This window comes from Somniosus microcephalus, chromosome 13, assembly GCF_052327205.1.
Source record: "Somniosus microcephalus isolate GS21.2 chromosome 13, FLI_Smic_1.0, whole genome shotgun sequence".
NCBI lineage: Eukaryota > Metazoa > Chordata > Chondrichthyes > Squaliformes > Somniosidae > Somniosus > Somniosus microcephalus.
In genome coordinates this window covers 106,101,110-106,118,702 of record NC_140999.1, presented here as the reverse complement: position 1 = coordinate 106,118,702, position 17,593 = coordinate 106,101,110, and the positions used below count along the sequence as shown (strand labels likewise).

The window sequence follows — 17,593 nt, the reverse complement described above, 5'->3', positions numbered from 1 at the left end:
GCGAAGAGCTAGAGAGCGAGCGGGGGGGAGCAGAGAGCGAGAGCGAGAGAGGAGGGGGAGCGAGAGCGAGAGCGAGGGGGGGAGCGAGAGCGAGAGCGAGGGGGGGAGCGAAGAGCGAGAGCGAGGGGGGGGAGCGAGAGCTGAGAGCGAGGGGCGGGAGCGAGAGCGAGAGCGAGGGGGGGAGCGAGAGCGAGAGCGAGGGGGGAGGCGAGCGAGAGCGAGGGCGGGGAGCGAGAGCGAGAGCGAGGGGGGGAGCGAGAGCGAGAGCGAGGGGGGGAGCGAGAGCGAGAGCGAGGGGGGGGAGCGAGAGCGAGAGCGAGGGGGGGAGCGAGAGCGAGAGCGAGGGGGGGAGCGAGAGCGAGAGCGAGGGGGGAGCGAGAGCGAGAGCGAGGGGGGGAGCGAGGAGCGAGAGCGAGGGGGGGAGCGAGAGCGAGAGCGAGGGGGGGAGCGAGAGCGAGAGCGAGGGGGGGAGCGAGAGCGAGAGCGAGGGGGGGGAGCGAGAGCGAGAGCGAGGGGGGGAGCGAGAGCGAGAGCGAGGGGGGAGCGAGAGCGAGAGCGAGGGGGGGAGCGAGAGCGAGAGCGAGGGGGGGAGCGAGAGCGAGAGCGGGGGGAGCGAGAGCGGAGGCGAGGGGAGCGACGAGCGAGAGCGAGGGGGGGAGCGAGAGCGAGAGCGAGGGGGGGAGCGAGAGCGAGAGCGAGGGGGGAGCGAGGAGCGAGAGCGAGGGGGGGAGCGAGAGCGAGAGCGAGGGGGGAGCGAGAGCGAGAGCGAGGGGGGGAGCGAGAGCGAGAGCGAGGGGGGGAGCGAGAGCGAGAGCGAGGGGGGGAGCGAGAGCGAGAGCGAGGGGGGGAGCGAGAGAGCGAGAGCGAGGGGGGGAGCGAGAGCGAGAGCGAGGGGGGGAGCGAGAGCGAGAGCGAGGGGGGAGCGAGAGCGAGAGCGAGGGGGGAGCGAGAGCGAGAGCGAGGGGGGAGCGAGAGCGAGCGAGGGGGAGCGAGAGCGAGGGGGGGGGAGCGAGAGCGAGAGCGAGGGGGGGAGCGAGAGCGAGAGCGAGGGGGGAGCGAGGAGCGGAGCGAGGGGAGCGGAGAGCGAGAGCGAGGGGGGGAGCGAGAGCGAGAGCGAGGGGGGAGCGAGCGAGAGCGAGGGGGGGAGCGAGAGCGAGAGCGAGGGGGGGAGCGAGAGCGAGAGCGAGGGGGGGAGCGAGAGCGAGAGCGAGGGGGGGGAGCGAGAGCGAGAGCGAGGGGGGGAGCGAGAGCGAGAGCGAGGGGGGGAGCGAGAGCGAGAGCGAGGGGGGGAGCGAGAGCGAGAGCGAGGGGGGGAGCGAGAGCGAGAGCGAGGGGGGGGAGCGAGAGCGAGAGCGAGGGGGGGAGCGAGAGCGAGAGCGAGGGGGGGAGCGAGAGCGAGAGCGAGGGGGGGAGCGAGAGCGAGAGCGAGGGGGGGAGCGAGAGCGAGAGCGAGGGGGGAGCGAGAGCGAGAGCGAGGGGGGAGCGAGAGCGAGAGCGAGGGGGGGGGAGCGAGAGCGAGAGCGAGGGGGGGATGCGAGAGCGAGAGCGAGGGGGGGAGCGAGAGCGAGAGCGAGGGGGGGAGCGAGAGCGAGAGCGAGGGGGGGAGGCGAGGGGGGGGAGCGAGAGCGAGAGCGAGGGGGGGAGCGAGAGCGAGAGCGAGGGGGGGAGCGAGAGCGAGAGCGAGGGGGGGAGCGAGAGCGAGAGCGAGGGGGGGAGCGAGAGCGAGAGCGAGGGGGGAGCGAGAGCGAGAGCGAGGGGGGGAGCGAGAGCGAGAGCGAGGGGGGGAGCGAGAGCGGAGCGAGAGCGAGGGGAGGGGGAGCGAGAGCGAGAGCGAGGGGGGGAGCGAGAGCGAGAGCGAGGGGGGGAGCGAGAGCGAGAGCGAGGGGGGGGAGCGAGAGCGAGAGCGAGGGGGGGAGCGAGAGCGAGAGCGAGGGGGGAGCGAGAGCGAGAGCGAGGGGGGAGCGAGAGCGAGAGCGAGGGGGGGAGCGAGAGCGAGGGGGGGCGAGAGCGAGGGGGGGGCGAGAGCGAGAGCGAGGGGGGGGCGAGAGCGAGAGGGGGGCGAGAGCGAGAGCGAGGGGGGGCGAGAGCGAGGGGGGGGCGAGAGCGAGGGGGGGGCGAGAGCGAGAGGGGGGCGAGAGCGAGGGGGGGGCGAGAGCGAGAGCGAGGGGGGGGGCGAGAGCGAGAGCGAGGGGGGGGCGAGGAGCGAGAGCGAGGGGGGGGAGCGAGAGAGCGAGGAGCTGGGGGGGGCGAGAGCGAGAGCGAGGGGGGGGCGAGAGCGAGAGCGAGGGGGGGGCGAGAGCGAGGGGGGGGCGAGAGCGAGAGCGAAGGGGGGGGCGAGAGCGAGAGCGAGGGGGGGGCGAGAGCGAGAGCGAGGGGGGGGGCGAGAGCGAGAGCGAGGGGGGGGCGAGAGCGAGAGCGAGGGGGGGGCGAGAGCGAGAGCGAGGGGGGGGCGAGAGCGAGAGCGAGGGGGGGCGAGAGCGAGAGCGAGGGGGGGGGCGAGAGCGAGAGCGAGGGGGGGGCGAGAGCGAGAGCGAGGGGGGGGCGAGAGCGAGAGCGAGGGGGGGGCGAGAGCGAGAGCGAGGGGGGGGCGAGAGCGAGAGCGAGGGGGGGGCGAGAGCGAGAGCGAGGGGGGGGGCGAGAGCGAGAGCGAGGGGGGGGGCGAGAGCGAGAGCGAGGGGGGGCGAGAGCGAGAGCGAGGGGGGGGGCGCGAGAGCGAGGGGGGGGCGAGAGCGAGGGGGGGGGCGAGAGCGAGAGGGGGGGGCGAGAACGAGAGGGACAGGGGGAGCGAGAGCGAGAGCAAGAATGTAAATACAAAATAATAGGGTCCAAATTTGGACGAATGAGGAGTACATGGATTTCCCTGCTGCTTTTTACATTGCAGTATTTTAGCGCTTGATTTATTTCTTCAAGTGTGTATACACGCAGTGAGGAGTTACTAAACACACCAAAGTGCAGAGTTGCTAAACTTCAATTCCATGCGTGAATAGGGCAAAAGTTACAGATCATATGAACCAATTCTGTATGGGCTTGTCTCTTCGACAGGGAAAGACAGACTAATAAAACCAGGAGGTGCAGATGAATGAAAATAAAAGCCATTTCTGTCAGTATGCCGAATATCTGAATGTTTGTTCCTCACTACAACAGTACTCGAGGTGAAAAGCACCAAAAAATATATACGGATAATTTGGAGTCAGGCGGCCTGGGGGCGGGGCGGGGAGAAGAAAGAAAAAGCTATCTGGAATAGAGCAGCAAGTAGCAGTACCAAAGTCGGTACAGATTACTTTAAATACAGGATGCAGGAACACCACCATAGAAACCAGCTAGCAGAAGGTAAGCAGAAAAAGGAAGAATTACAAACTGATGGCACTATTTAAATAGGGAGATCGGGGAGAAGGAAGAGATCAGTCAATTGTGCACAAACAAACGGTACAGTACAACAGCACTTCAAAAATAAAACAGGCAACGCTCTTCAGAGTGTTCTTTATTCTGGAGAACACTGGTAACCATGTGAAAGTAGTGAATTGTATGAAAGTGCATTTCTGATGGGTGAGCCATGAGAGAGCTCCCTCCTGCTCTCTCTCAGTACAGATTGCCATGTGAGCAAAACTGTGCAAGTGGCAGCATTCTGAAAAGCATGGCGAGACACAATAATTTACACCTTTCATGCCGGAACGGATTTATGGGGATTTCAAGGGGATAAGTTACCGTGGATAGAGAAGGTTTTTGTAACTTGTGCCTCATTCACAAATCAGCCCACAAAGTTACTCAAAAATAATATTGACTGAAAATAGTACGAAGGAACGTGATCCCAGCAGCTTATTCCATTGACTCAACCTTCATCACACAGCCGGTTTTGAACTGGGGCAGACTTTAGATGGATATAACACGAGCATAAAATGGTTTGTGAAAACACAGTTAGAAACTGAACATGTTCTTTTGCTCATTTTAAAAACAGTGCTACTACACACTTTTCACACTAATGAGGTGTCCTCACAGTTTTAATGAAAGCTGCTAACCTGATCTCTGGCATGCTACCTGGTGATCAAACTACTGGAGCAGTTATGACAACCGTACCTTGGACATCAGGGTCATCCAGGTGAGCCTGCAAGCTTTCCAGCACCTTCTCCAGTTCACTGCTCGTCGTGAAGCCTTCAGATAGTGACCCCGAACTGGAGCGGACCCTCTGATCGCGCCGGTCCTCCTTGACCACCGACTGTAGTAACTCCAAGTCAAAACTGATGTCAGGCAGAGGCGGTCGCCAGTAAACAAATGAGTTAAACATGTCTCCAGAGTGCTCCAACTTACTGAAGGGGAAGTGGCGCAAATCCTCTCCGTTTCTTTAGTAATTGCTACCTCCAAACAATCATTTGAAGAGACGCATTTGCTTTAGCTGCTTCATGGTCGATAGCCGCCTGGTCACGGGATACAGAAGCAGGGACAGTACTATTTGAAGGGTCAGACTGTGTTATCTTCATCTGACCCGCATGGCTGCCACAGTTCGAGTTTAGCAGAGAGTTCCCATTGGTTTCAGATGTCTCGTCTTGCTGAGGCAAGCTTTCCCCGCAGCTCGATTCTGCTTTCCTTAATGAAGTGGGATTCTGTAAAGTGCCGTGGTTCTGATTTCAGACGAATCTCCGGAGGAAGCACTGAAATGAAAGGACATGTCATACACACAAACAAATGAAAGCACTTATTTAAAAAAAAACACAATCTGGCTTATTTGATTAGTGGCTGCAGATTATACAGCTCTCAATTTCTACCCAGAGTACAATGCCTTTTTACAGGGATAGTTAGAACGCCAAAAGTAAACTTTATGGCACTGCACAGATGTGGTATAATTAGCACCGCAGGCAGCACTTCTCACCCTGCGAGTCATGGCTAACGGATATATTTGCTGACACACAGAGATCATGTTCCATGTACAGCCTCGAGAAGCAGTAAACTGCATGCATGAAAAAAAAACATGGAGCTGGATCAAAAGGGGCAAAGGTTTCCCAAAAGTTAAAGCAAATCAAACCTCTTGTTTTCAGTGAGCAGTAGCATACTCGTGAGGTTGTATTTTAACAGAAAGAGCTGCAGTGAGGAGAATATTGGCGATTCAGGGGCTGAAAAATTCTTTTTACTCCTAGACAGTGTGATTTAGGTGCTTTTAAAATGGAAGCTAGTCCTCATTTATGTGCCTCAGCGACCCATATTATCCAGCAGAGAGGCGGCCAGCAGGCAACCAGTTTCTCTTCTCTTTCCCACTACCCCCCCACCCCGCACCTAACCCATTTGTTTTGTGTGTGTGGAAGACCCCTTGCAAATGGTGACACATTTCTGCCGATCTCTTACAAACAAACATCGAGACACTACTGGGAGACTTTGTCCTAGCTTTGGAAACATAGCGTCAGCTAACCAAAGAGAAACAGTGCTATGGCAGCAGAAACCATTTTTAAAATCAGTATAGAGTAACAAAAATAATACGTTGGTAGGTCAACAAATACAGATGGACCAAAATCTGATGGACCTGGGTCTGAAAGCCTCTGCTCAAATCTTACTTAGAAATACAAAAGTCCCAGAAACCCTCGTCACTATCAAACAGCACTCATAGGACCCAAGGAAGGGTAAAGCTGGTTAGAATAGACCAGATTATTTTTGCTCCTACACGGCACGACACAAATGTCTCACACTTAACTGTGCTGGTAACTATTACCAGTGTTGATCTCACTTTGCTAAAAATAGACATTTATTCATACAATGGATGTATTACCCAAAACATTGAGCATATTATGAACTGCATCCTAATTTAACATGCCTGTGATTCACAAACAAAAAAGACTTCGGGACCATCTTTATGAAATTTAGTTAAGTATTTTACAGAGTTTGATAGGAACTTTACCTGCTACCCATGGCCGAATTATTGAGAGATCAGACAGTTAAACAGAAACAGAAAATGCTGGAAATACACAACTGTCTCTCTTTCAGGTGGTGACTTGACAAGACTGGGCCAGGAGTCTCTGGCAGAGTTCTGAAGGGTCCCTCCCAAAACATTAATTTGTCTCTTCCCTTTTCAGATGCTGACAAACCTGCTCTGCACTTCCTGCCTTTCCGGATTGTTTCACATTTTCCAGGTGTTTTTTTTTTAGCTCCTATTGTGATTCAGGTGTTTTCATAATCAACTAGTTCTCATTTAGGAGCCTCAGCCTGGCTGTGACCAGGAGGTGACTATGTACATCCAGGGTGACATGTCTGCACGATTTCCCCTTGCAGTAGGGAGCCAGAACTTTAATGGCACAGGGATTCAACCCGGAGATACAGCAGCAAGAGCTTATTTCAGTGTTATTTTTAAAATTAAGAAACCCAGGTAAAGGGAAAAAGGAACAGGACAATACAACACCACACCAAAGAGATGACAAGATAAATCAGGAATTACTGGTTAGGGATCATCAAGATAGAAGTTTAAAACCTTGAAGATTGTTAAAGAATATAAAAGTGCGGATGAGTTGAGTTCCCAGGAGTAGCAAATGCGGTGAGGATTTTAGATTTCGACAGTGTACAGAAAGAAAAAAAAAACGACTACAATTAATAAAAGTCTGCATCACAGTCAGTGAGATTATTATCCACTTAGAGACCATGTGAGCATTAACATTCCATCATCCAATTTACCAGGAACAGTGGAATTAGTGAAACAACAGAAAATGCTGGAAATACTCAGCAGGTCAAGCAGCATCGTGGAGAGAGAAACAGAGTTAACGTATAATGGTCGATGACCCTTCGTCAGAACTGGAAAAAGTTGGAGAAGTAACAGATTTTTAAGCAAGTGTGGGACAGGGAAAGGCAGAACATAAGTAGTAGGAGCAAGAGTAGGCCATACGGCCCCTCGGGCCTGCTCCGCCATTCAATAGGATCATGGCTGATCCGAACCTAGACTCACGTCCACTTCCCTGCCCGCTCCCCATAACCCTTAATTCCCTTCTCAGCTAGGAAACTGTCTATCTCCGTTTTAAATTTATTTAATGTCGCAGCTTCCACAGCTCTGAGGTAGCAAATTCCATAGAAGTTTCTCCTCACCTCAGTTTTGAAACGGCAGCCCCTTATTCTAAGATTATGCCCCCTAGTTCTAGTCTCACCCATCAGTGGAAACATCCTCCCCACATCCACCTGATCAAGCCCCCTCACAATCTAATATGTTTCGATAAGATCGCTTCTCATTCTTCTGAATTCCAATGAGTAGAGGCCCAACCTACTCAACCTTTCCTCATACGTCAACCCCCTCATCTCTGGAATCAACCGAGTGAGCCTTCTCTGAACTGCCTCGAGAGCAAGTATATCTTTTCTTAAATATGGAAACCAAAACTGTACGCAGTATTCCAGGTGTGGCCTCACCAGTACCCTGTATAACTGAAGCAAGACTTCCCTGCTTTTATACTCCATCCCCCTTGCAATAAAAGCCAAGATTCCATTGGCCTTCCTGATCACCTGCTGCACCTGCATACTAACCTTCTGTGTTTCATGCACCAGGACCCCCAGATCCCTTTGTACTGTCGCACTTTGCAGTTTCTTTCCATTTAGATAATAACTTGCTCTTTGATTTTTTCTGCCAAAAAGTGCATAACCTCACACTTTCCAACATGTGGGGGAGGAAAGAACAAAGTCTGTGATAAGATGGAAAGCAGTAGAGATGAAAAGACAAAAGGGATAGGGACGATGGTGCAAGGCAAAGGGAAATGGTAATGGGACAAGTTAAGAAACAAAAGATGGCTCCAGATGGGGTGTAAATGACAATGTCAGAATCATCAACAGCTGCCATGTGAGAGTAAAAAGAAAACATGGGGGCCGAGGTTATAGTCTGAAATTGTTGAACTCGATGTTGAGTCCGGAAGGCTGTAAAGTGCCTAACCGAAAGATGAGGTGCTGTTCCTCAACATTGAGCTTCGCTGGAACAGTGCAAGAGGCCAAGGACGGAGAGATCAGAGTGGGAGCGGAGCGGAAAAGTAAAATGACAGGCGACCGGAAGCTCAGGGTCACACTTATGGACGGAACAGAGGTGTTCCACAAAGCAGTCGCCCAATCTACATTTGGTCTCCCCAGTGTAGAGGAGACAGTATCGTGAGCAGCGAATACAGTATACTAAATTGCAAGGAGTACAAGTAAATCGCTGTATCACCTGGAAGGTGTGTTTGGGGCCCTGGACAGTGGGCAGGGAGGAGGTAAAAGGGCAGGTGTTGCATCTCCTGCGCTTGCACAGGAAGGGGAAGGGGTGTTGGGGGTGATAGAGGAGTGGACTAGGAAGCACTAGTATGGAAGGTGCAATTAATATTGGTTTCAATTAATCTACAAAATTTCCAGTTACAAAATAACCACATTACATTTTTAATAAGCATTAATTCTTGTTCAGCTAAAGGAGAATGGGCAATTTTCCAAAAGATCAAAAAAAATTATACACCAAATATCCGCTCGTTTTAAATGCTGTGTACCAATATATGCCAACTAGTATTCTCACTGTAACTACACATACATTGTGTCAATGTGACTTTTAACATTCATTTGCAACTTTATTTACTTGAAATCTGAACTCTACTTTCTCCTGCCTCTCAAATTCATTCTTCCTCCCAGACTCTCTCCATTTCCCCACCCCAATCTCCCTCTCATTCCTTCCTTTTCTCATTCCCTTACCCCATATATTTACAAGCAACAGCACTCTCACTCTCTCTCTCTTAAACCAGAGGTAAGCCATTTAGCGTCTGCAGTGAAGGTCGTGCCTGTTGTGGTAATAGTGTCACCCCTGCTTTGCTTCTTTGCCAGGCTCCTGTCCAGTTTGGAGCCAAGTATGCGCAGCTGTCTCCTGCTGTATATACTGGTGTATTCAAGTCAACCAATTTACTTTGTAATAACAACAATGCTGGAAATACTCAGCAGGCCAGGCAGCATCCGTGGAGAGAGAAACAGGGTTAACGTTTCAGGTCTGGGACCCTTCATCAGAACTGGAAAAAGCTGGAAATGTAACAGATTTTAAGCAGGTGCAGAGACAAGGGGGGGGGGGGGGTTTAAAGGAGGGGAGGAAGGAATTGAAAGAACATGCTGTGAAAATGTTGCAATATGATTTTGCCATTCCCATTTGCATGAAAAATGGGGGCAGGGATTATTATCTGAAATTGTTGAACTCTACATTGAGTCCGGCAGGCTGTAAAGTGCCTAATCGAAAGATGAGGTGCTGTTCCTCGAGCTTACGTTGAGCTTCATTAGAACAATGTAATAGGCCGAGGACAGAGAGATCAGAGTGGGAGTGAAGTGGAGAATTAAAGTGACAGGTGACCGGAAGCTCAGGGTCACCCTTACGGACTGAACGGAGGTGTTCTGCAAAGCGGTCGCCCAATCTGCGTTTGGTCTCCCCAATGTAGAGGAGACCGTATCGTGAGCAGCGAATACAGTATATTAAATTGCAAGAAGTACAAGTAAATCGCTGTTTCACCTGGAAGGGGTGTTTGGGGCCCTGGACAGTGGGAAGGGAGGAGGTAAAAGGGCATGTGTTGCATCTCCTGCGTTTGCATGGTGCCAGGTAAAGGAGAAGGGCTGTTGGGGATGATTGAGGAGTGGACTAGGGTGTCGCGGAGGGAGCGGTCCCTTCGGAATGCTGAAAGGGGAGGCGAGGGGAAGATGTGTTTGGTGGTGGGATCACGTTGGAGGTGGCGGAAATGGCGGAGGATGATCCGTTGAATGTGGAGGCTGATGGGGTGAAAGGTGAGGACAAGGGGAACCCTATCATGGTTCTGGGAGGGAGGGGAAGGGGTGAGAGCAGAAGTGCGGGAAATAGAACGGACACGGTCAAGGGCTGTGTCAACCACAGTAGAGGGGAATCCTCGGTTGAGGAAAAAGGAAGACATGTCGGAAGCACTGGTATGGAAGGTGGCATCGTCAGAACAGACGCGGTGGAGATGGATAAACTGGGAGAATGGAATAGAGTCCTTACAGGAAGCGGGATGGGAGAAAGTGTAGTCCAGGTAGCTGTGGGAGTCGGTGGGCTTGCAGTGGATGTTTGTCGAAAGCCGATCGCCAGAAATGGAGACGGAGAAGTCAAGGAAGGGAAGGGAAGAGTTGGAGATGGACCATGTGAAGGTGAGGGAAGGGTGGAAATTGGAAGTAAAGTGAATGAACTTATCTAGTTCAGGACGAGAGCAGGAAACGGCACCAATAGAGTCATCGACGTACCAGAAAAAAGGTGAGGGAGGGGACCCGAGTAGGACTGCAACAAAGAATGTTCCACATATCCCATGAACAGGCAGGCACAGCTAGTGCCCATGCGGGTTCCCATAGCAACACCTTTAATTTGGAGTAAGTGAGTGGAGTCAAAGGAGAAGTTGTTCAATGTGAGAACAAGTTCAGCCAGGCGGAGGAGGGTGGTGGTGGTGGATGGGGACTGGTTGGGCCTCTGTTCAAGTAAGAAATGGAGCGCCCGAAAGTCGTCCTGGTGGAGGATGAAGGTGTAGAGGGATTGGACATCCATGGTGAAAAGGAGGCGGTTGGGGCCAGGAAACTGTTAGTGACGGAGGGCGTCGGAAGAGTCACGAATGTAGGTGGGAAGAGACTGGACAAGGGGAGAAAAGATAGAGTCGAGATAGGAAGAGATAAGTTCCATGGGGCAAGAACAGGCTGAAACGATGGGTCTACCAGGGCAGTCCTGTTTGTGGATCTTGGGAAGGAGGTAGAAGCGGGCTGTGCGGGGTTGGGGGACTGTGAGGTTGGCGGCCATTGAGGGAAGATCTCCAGAGGAGATAAGGTCATGGTCCAGGCGGAGGTAGGAGGAGGTGTTGGAGAGTTGGCGTTCAGCTTCCGCACGGTGGAGGTCGGTTCGCCAAAACAACAACAGCACCACCCTTATCAGCAGGTTTAATGATCGGAGAGAATGGAGTGCTGAAAGTTACTTTGTGATTGATTAATATATTGGGTTAGCTGGGCCAGACTGGAAAGGCAGCTCCCTGTTTTACTGTGGCTGGTCACATTTTTTATATCTGCATCTCTCCTATCGGATCAGAGTGGATGCTAAACAAAGCTGCACTCCAGCCACAGAAGAAGTGCAAATGGCTCAGGAGATGCCAGGATAGCTGCCCAAGATATGAAGGAACAATCTCCAGACTGAAATTTTGTGGAAAATCACAAGTCGGTTCAAGCCGGATTGACAGCAACAGAATTTGGCATCTTAGCCAGGATCGGATGTGGAACCGGGTTATACTAGAATGGGACTCTACCTCTTTCAGAAGGAGATCGGAGCACTCAGTGAGTTGCTGACAGATTTCAGTAACATTCTGCTGTGATATGCATGACATTGAAAAGGTTCTACTTTAACATGAGCTGTATAAATAGAAGACAAGAATGTAGTGTGGAATATCCAGTTTGTTCAACAAAAAGGTGCTGGAGACACAGGTAGAATGCAATTAGGGATCCAGCGTGCTGCACCACAGCAGAGCAGAACCTGCTATCTCCCACTTGACAAAGATGAATCGACCACAATGCTTTGAGGGAGCAGCAGGAGCTTCACCACAAGTAGAGAACGCAAGCAACTCTCATGCACCTTGGGGGCTGAGCCCTTGCAGTGGGAAGGGGGGGGGGGGGGGGGGGGTAAAAAAAAGGGAAAGGAGAAATCAGTGGTACAAATTACAATGTCATGTCGCCTGTCATTTTAATTCACCGCTCCATTCCCACTCGGACCTCACCGTCCTAGACCTCTTGCATTGTTCCACGGAAGCTCAACGTAAACTCGAGGAACAGCACCTCATCTTCCGATTAGGCACTTTGCAGCCTTCCGGACTCAATATCGAGTTCAACAATTTCAGATCATAACCTCGGCCCCTATTACATTTTTACTTATATTTTTTTTCCACCCCTTTGTTTTGGGTTTCCCCCACCCCCCGGTCCTTTCCTTTTTTTTCCCCTCTCTTCCACACGGCAGCTGTCTCTCATCCTGCCAGTACACTTCACACCGAATCTGAGCCGTCTTTTGTCTCCACTGTCCTATTACCATCTCGTCTGGTTTTGAACACCTCTTAATGTCTCTTTACTTCTTTTGTTCTATCGCAGCCCTGCCTTCGATCTATTTCATTTCCTTGCCAGTTTTGAAAAAGGGTTCACCCGAAACGTCGACTCTAATTTCTCTCCATGGATGTTGCCTGGCCTGCTGAGTTTTTCCAGCATTTTCTGTTGTTAGTACAAATTACAATGTCTTCTAAAGACAACATTTTTCTTTTCAAACAGCACCTTTTGATTGTATTGGAGTATTGTACACGAACAGTATATCAGCCTTGAAGGAAAAAAATAGCTTTAGTGGGGAGAGAGGGTGAAGTTACTATTGTATAAAAATGGGTGATTACATTTAGCCGAGGAAAAGAAAAGCTTAATCAAAAATGTTGCTGTTGGAGGAAAGTTGGCTTGTCCTTAGTCCTCTTGTGTGGGAAATGGTATTCAGAGAACAGCTTTCTGCACAAGCAGCAAGCAAGCATGAGCAATCTACCCACCTAAAGCCACACAGTTTAAGTACTGTCTGATCTGCATGCATACCTGACATCTGCACCGCTATTGTCCAGCTGTCTAATGCTCAGTGTACCATCCTCCTTGATATACAGGCCAGCACTAGATGGGTTGGCAAAAGTGGAGATAAATGGACCTAGAGACTGGAACGCAGCTTGGCGGACCTAGCAGGGTCAACAAAGTTTCAGTAAACGGATATAATTTTGTTAGTGCAGTCTTCAGATTTAAAGCTGAAGTTTACAATTACATGTGTCTGTTACGCGAATCTCGGAACCGCAAACCCAGCTAAATCAATCAGTTTTGCTGCAGGACCGAAATGGGCAGTGTAAAAAAATTCTTTGCAGACTCACTTAACCAATCTATGACCAAGATCACCGTGCCCACGCGAGGCCCTCCCAGGGATCGTCAGGTTTGGTAAAGGAATAAACACATACAGGATGAGGATCATCTTCCAAATTGTCACCAAAGTCGGCCCATTGATCTCCTTCGAGCTGGGTGCATGATATGGCTATAGCAGGTGGTTATGCAGGTTATAATGCAATCATGCAGTTTACATTATATCAGAACACAAAGGCTCACTAGTACTCAAGAGCTGCAGCAGACTACCCGTTAAAATCTCTTTCCTGGCATCGCTCTCTAAAACCATACATAGTGGTTTGTCCACTGTGGTCCTTACCCATCGAGAAGGGTCACTGATGAGATTAATGAAGAGTGGGGCGAGTTTGGTCCTGCGCACCTCAGGTGAAACCGAACAGGAAACTGCCATGAAGCACTCTGCACATGCTTTCCGAATGCCCCAGACATTGTCCGAGCACAGCTGGAAGAACCTGGGGATCTGAAATCAAGTACAATTTTGAGAGAGACACTTCAAGATTAGGGAATAGAGGCAGCTTAGAAACTGCTAGCCAATATTCTCTATGTAGCTAGGACACTGAGATATTTTGTGAGCAAACAGGCCTAAAGGCAGAAAATTACCTCAAACCAGCAGCTGCACTAGTCAACAATTCTAAACATCGGAAGGTGTCCAAATGTTGAATTACTCCCTTTCATTGCACAATTCAGCATCTCTTCCCGTAGGTCACTGGGGCCTTAAAAGCTTGAAGGCCACAAATTTACAGAGTCTTATCAAGTTTGTCAGAAAAGTTCCAAAGGGCTTCAGATACAGTGAAATATTCTGAAGTACAACCACGTGTGCAGCAATTGTTGTGCAAAGCAAGATCCCACAATGAATAATGAGATGAACATCAATACAGTTGAAGGAGAAGTGCTGGGCTGAGGGATGACACCTGTTATACAATACTCCCTTCGTGCTACACTAAGTATCAGCCTGATAACATGCTCAAATCCTGGCGTGGGGCTTGAACCCACAATTTTCTGACTCACAGGCAAGACTGCTACTAATGATCCAAAGTGACACTACATAAACCCAGCTTGGACAAATGTTTGTACTTGCTTACGCTCACTGGTCAAAGTGAGAGGAACAGAAGGAGTGATTCACGTACCATATATTTCCCAGTTGCTTCCTGGCCAACTGTATTACAGATATCTCCAAAGTTAGTTGCACACACCTTAAGAGATAGGAAAAAAGGGGTTATATTGCTGCAATAAACCAAGTATTCACCCCAATGAGATAGCATGCACAAACACGATTTGTTTAACAGATTTAATACAACGTGCATAGTTTGTCTTCAATGTTTCTCAAAATATCACCAGAGGGCTTGAAAGAATTCACATGGTGATAGAACAGCGAATGCTGGAAAGGAGTTCAGGCAAAAGCCTTCCCTTCCTCCAAATGTGTTAAGTCGCGTTTTCTTTTTTCAAATGCTGACAAACCCTCAGTGTATTTCCAGCTTTTATTTGAGAAACACATTGAAGAATTTTTGCAGGTTACCAGTCAAACTGGGTCACAAATTAATATAAAAGAGAGACGAGACCGTGTCAAACCACTGCACCACCTGGTCCATCTATGGAGGAAAAAGAGAGGCACACATTACAATCTCATTTACCTTACGAACATGGAACAGCTTGCCATCACTGCACAGCTCACAAAATCGAAACAGCAGCAGACGCTCGGTTATTTCACTGGTCAATATGGAGGCCATTTTACAAATTATCTAAGGCAAGAGAAAGGGTTGTCAGAATAGATAGTGAACACAAAGACCCATGAGAAATGGCCAGTAGTGAACACATACACACCAGAAACAGTTCATGAATAATCCTGGTCGCATAAATAAAATACCCTAGAATGTATACTGTCAAATACAGCAGTGGGTCTTCAACCAGCTGGCCACAACTGCAAATCCCAGACATCTGTGCCCAGTGATTTGTTCTGTATACTTAGCTCTAATTACCGTCAATACTAGCCAAGGGAATTCATTTGCCACACAGTTTTATTTACTTAACCAGGAACTCTCGAGTGGAGATTTTCTAGTTGTGCATGTTTCTATCCACATACGTCAGGATTGTTTCCAAAAATGGAGACTGTTCTGCATTAAAGATGAAGAAAAGACCAAGGCAATACTTTTTGTTAAAGTACTCCCCCCCAAGAAAGTGACCCGCTCACCATCTTGCTCGAGTAGTGTCTCCGCTCAGTTGCCCTAGTGACATCAATTATGGGGAACACTCTAGAACAGCTGCATTTTGAACATTGGGGCACATGACACCAAACTGAGCCGAAAGCCACCCGACTATGAGGCGCCCCGGTACCAACAGGGAGAACAGGTTTTCCAGTCTGATTTCCTGGAATGGAGACGGCGCTGGAGCAATGCTCAGGCCTATTTGAAGATACGCCCCTTGTTGCTTGCAATAGGGCTACTCTGGGATGCACCTGGCAATTAACATCACTGGAGCAGGGAGTGGGAAACCCTACCCAAGGGTCTCTATGGCTGTAATAAACGGTGACTTAAAAATCTTTATCGGTGAGAATTATCATTTGAGTCTATAAAAAAGGAGAGCCTCTTGTAACAAAAGCACTTTTGAGGTCCATGTGATTTATAATGGAGATGATCAGCTATCACAATTCAATTTATAAATACAGAAGTAAATTAGCTGGAAAAAGTATTCACTTAAAATTAAGGAATTCAGTTACTGTAGTGGAATGATGGGTTATAAATCAGCATTTTTTTTTAAGTCTCTAAACACTTAGTAAGCCCATGTACAAGGGAACATTTGATTCGGGGAAACCTTGGGGTAAATTTTCACCTTCACCGCCTGGGCGATTATCTGGCGGAACGAATCGCCTACCCGTTATAGAACCTACCCATGAAATCAATGGAAAATCTGCTCCACCACATTACTGCCCAGGCGGGAAGGTGAAAATGACCCGCCTCCCCACCTCCCAGAGTCTAAGTTGGACCTCATTTCAAAGGCACGGCTACGGTTGACTGTCCAGTTCAAACAATGAGAGAGAGTCAAGGAGGCATTCCAGCTACTCACTGCCACGGCTTCAATCTTGTAGTCATCATCACTGTCAGGAGCTGTGAGATCCAGCAGAACTGGGCAGACCTTGATCTCGACGTCAGTCCTGTCGATCAGCTCCTGTTCCAGCAATACCAGCAGGGCTGCCTGACTTGTTTTTCTAACCTAAGAATAAAAAAAGGTGTAAAACTTCAATATTTAATACCTTAACACCAGAATTGTCCAAGATTTGGGACTTTGAGTCACTCAGATTTGTATCACAGAACCTCAGGGCCCACAGACCACATTCCAATCAATTTTCATATACCTCAAGTTGTCAATGCCAACAGATCTCTAATCCAATTGAGGATTTGTCTACCACTGAGACAACAAGGACAATAGCCCTTTCCAAACCTCATATCTGCAAAACTCAAACAGAACAAACCAATGAGCAGGAAATACAAAGATAAACAGAAGGCAGTTCCCCAAGGTTGGGTTGGGTTGCCAGGGCTCACGGGCCTCAGTTTGGACATTCTTGCCTTAAATTAATTTGAATTTAAGCTCTAGACAAAGTACAGTGTTCATTTGTTGCGCGAGGCAACAATTCCAACAGACGCCAACAATTAAAAAGGACAAATAAAAAAAAGAGTTCTAATGCAGAACTATTGGGATGATGGGAGAACTTTGTGCGGCTTTGGCAACTGCAACAGATAAGTAGTTGGCAGCTGGGCAGCTCAGTCATTCAGCTGCTTTAATCAAAGTCCGAGAGGAAGCAAGGAAAGATTGCTCGTGTGGAGGAATGTAATCCAATTGGAATGGGCGTGGAGAAAATATGTACAAGGAACAAATTTACACTCTTCCAGCCTGCTCAAGGGTCGAGAGTAGGCAAAAATGTTAGCTTGAGAAACATGAACAGCAGGATTGGAATGGGGACAGGGTGGCGGGAGATACAAATGGAAAACATAATTTTAAAAAATTGATCGACTGGAGTCCCACAGTTACCTCAGTTTGTAACAAGGCCTGGCTGAAGCAACTACACGCTTTAAGAGATCTTGGTTTCCCATCAGGTCTTCAAATCAAATACTGTAATGCAATTTTCTATAATAGATTGATCTCACAAGGCCCCATCACAGTTCTTATGGTTTAATCGCAATGGCCCGGATTTTGCGGTCAGCAGCAAATGAACGCGCCAGCTGTCCATTATACTTACACTTACTATGGGCTTTTGCACTGGAACTTGCAGTAATTAGAAAGCAATTTCAGCACAGCACCCTCTACAGGGGAGCTGGGACCTGTGTGAACAGGACAAGCAACTGTGCATCTCCTTAACCAATCGGATTGAAGATTTTTACTGAGACACGCAGAGTCTGAAGCAGGAGGTGTCAGTTAGAATAGTTCATTCAATGACAAATAATGTGCAGAAAATGAAATAGAGGGAAAGAAAGATGGGATTAAGAGACACGAAGAGTTACAAATTATATATTTTTTTAAATCTCCAATAACTAAAATCCTGAAGGAATGAGACTCTACACTTGTAAAAGTTAATTTTCAGTGCCAGAGGGGTTATTTGGTAGTAATTAAGACTTATCAAGCCATTAAAATTTTATTTACACTGGAATGGACAAGCCCCCAACATTTTCTGACGAGTTTAGTGGGTATCTATCACACAAGTACCCCAAGTTCACATGTTCCA

At 49.4% G+C, this 17,593-nt stretch overlaps 1 protein-coding gene across 1 annotated transcript in view; it reads right to left on the bottom strand.

Annotated features, from left to right (window-relative positions):
* The window catches only part of ppp4r1l (protein phosphatase 4, regulatory subunit 1-like), a 66,925-nt gene that overhangs the window by 21,697 nt on the left and 27,635 nt on the right, over nt 1-17,593 (bottom strand). The window contains 9 exon segments of the mRNA XM_086005189.1: nt 4,075-4,302; nt 4,305-4,385; nt 4,388-4,621; nt 4,624-4,646; nt 12,535-12,668; nt 13,181-13,339; nt 14,007-14,072; nt 14,511-14,618; nt 15,940-16,086. Of these exon segments, the coding sequence (XP_085861315.1) occupies nt 4,075-4,302; nt 4,305-4,385; nt 4,388-4,621; nt 4,624-4,646; nt 12,535-12,668; nt 13,181-13,339; nt 14,007-14,072; nt 14,511-14,618; nt 15,940-16,086 (1,180 nt within the window).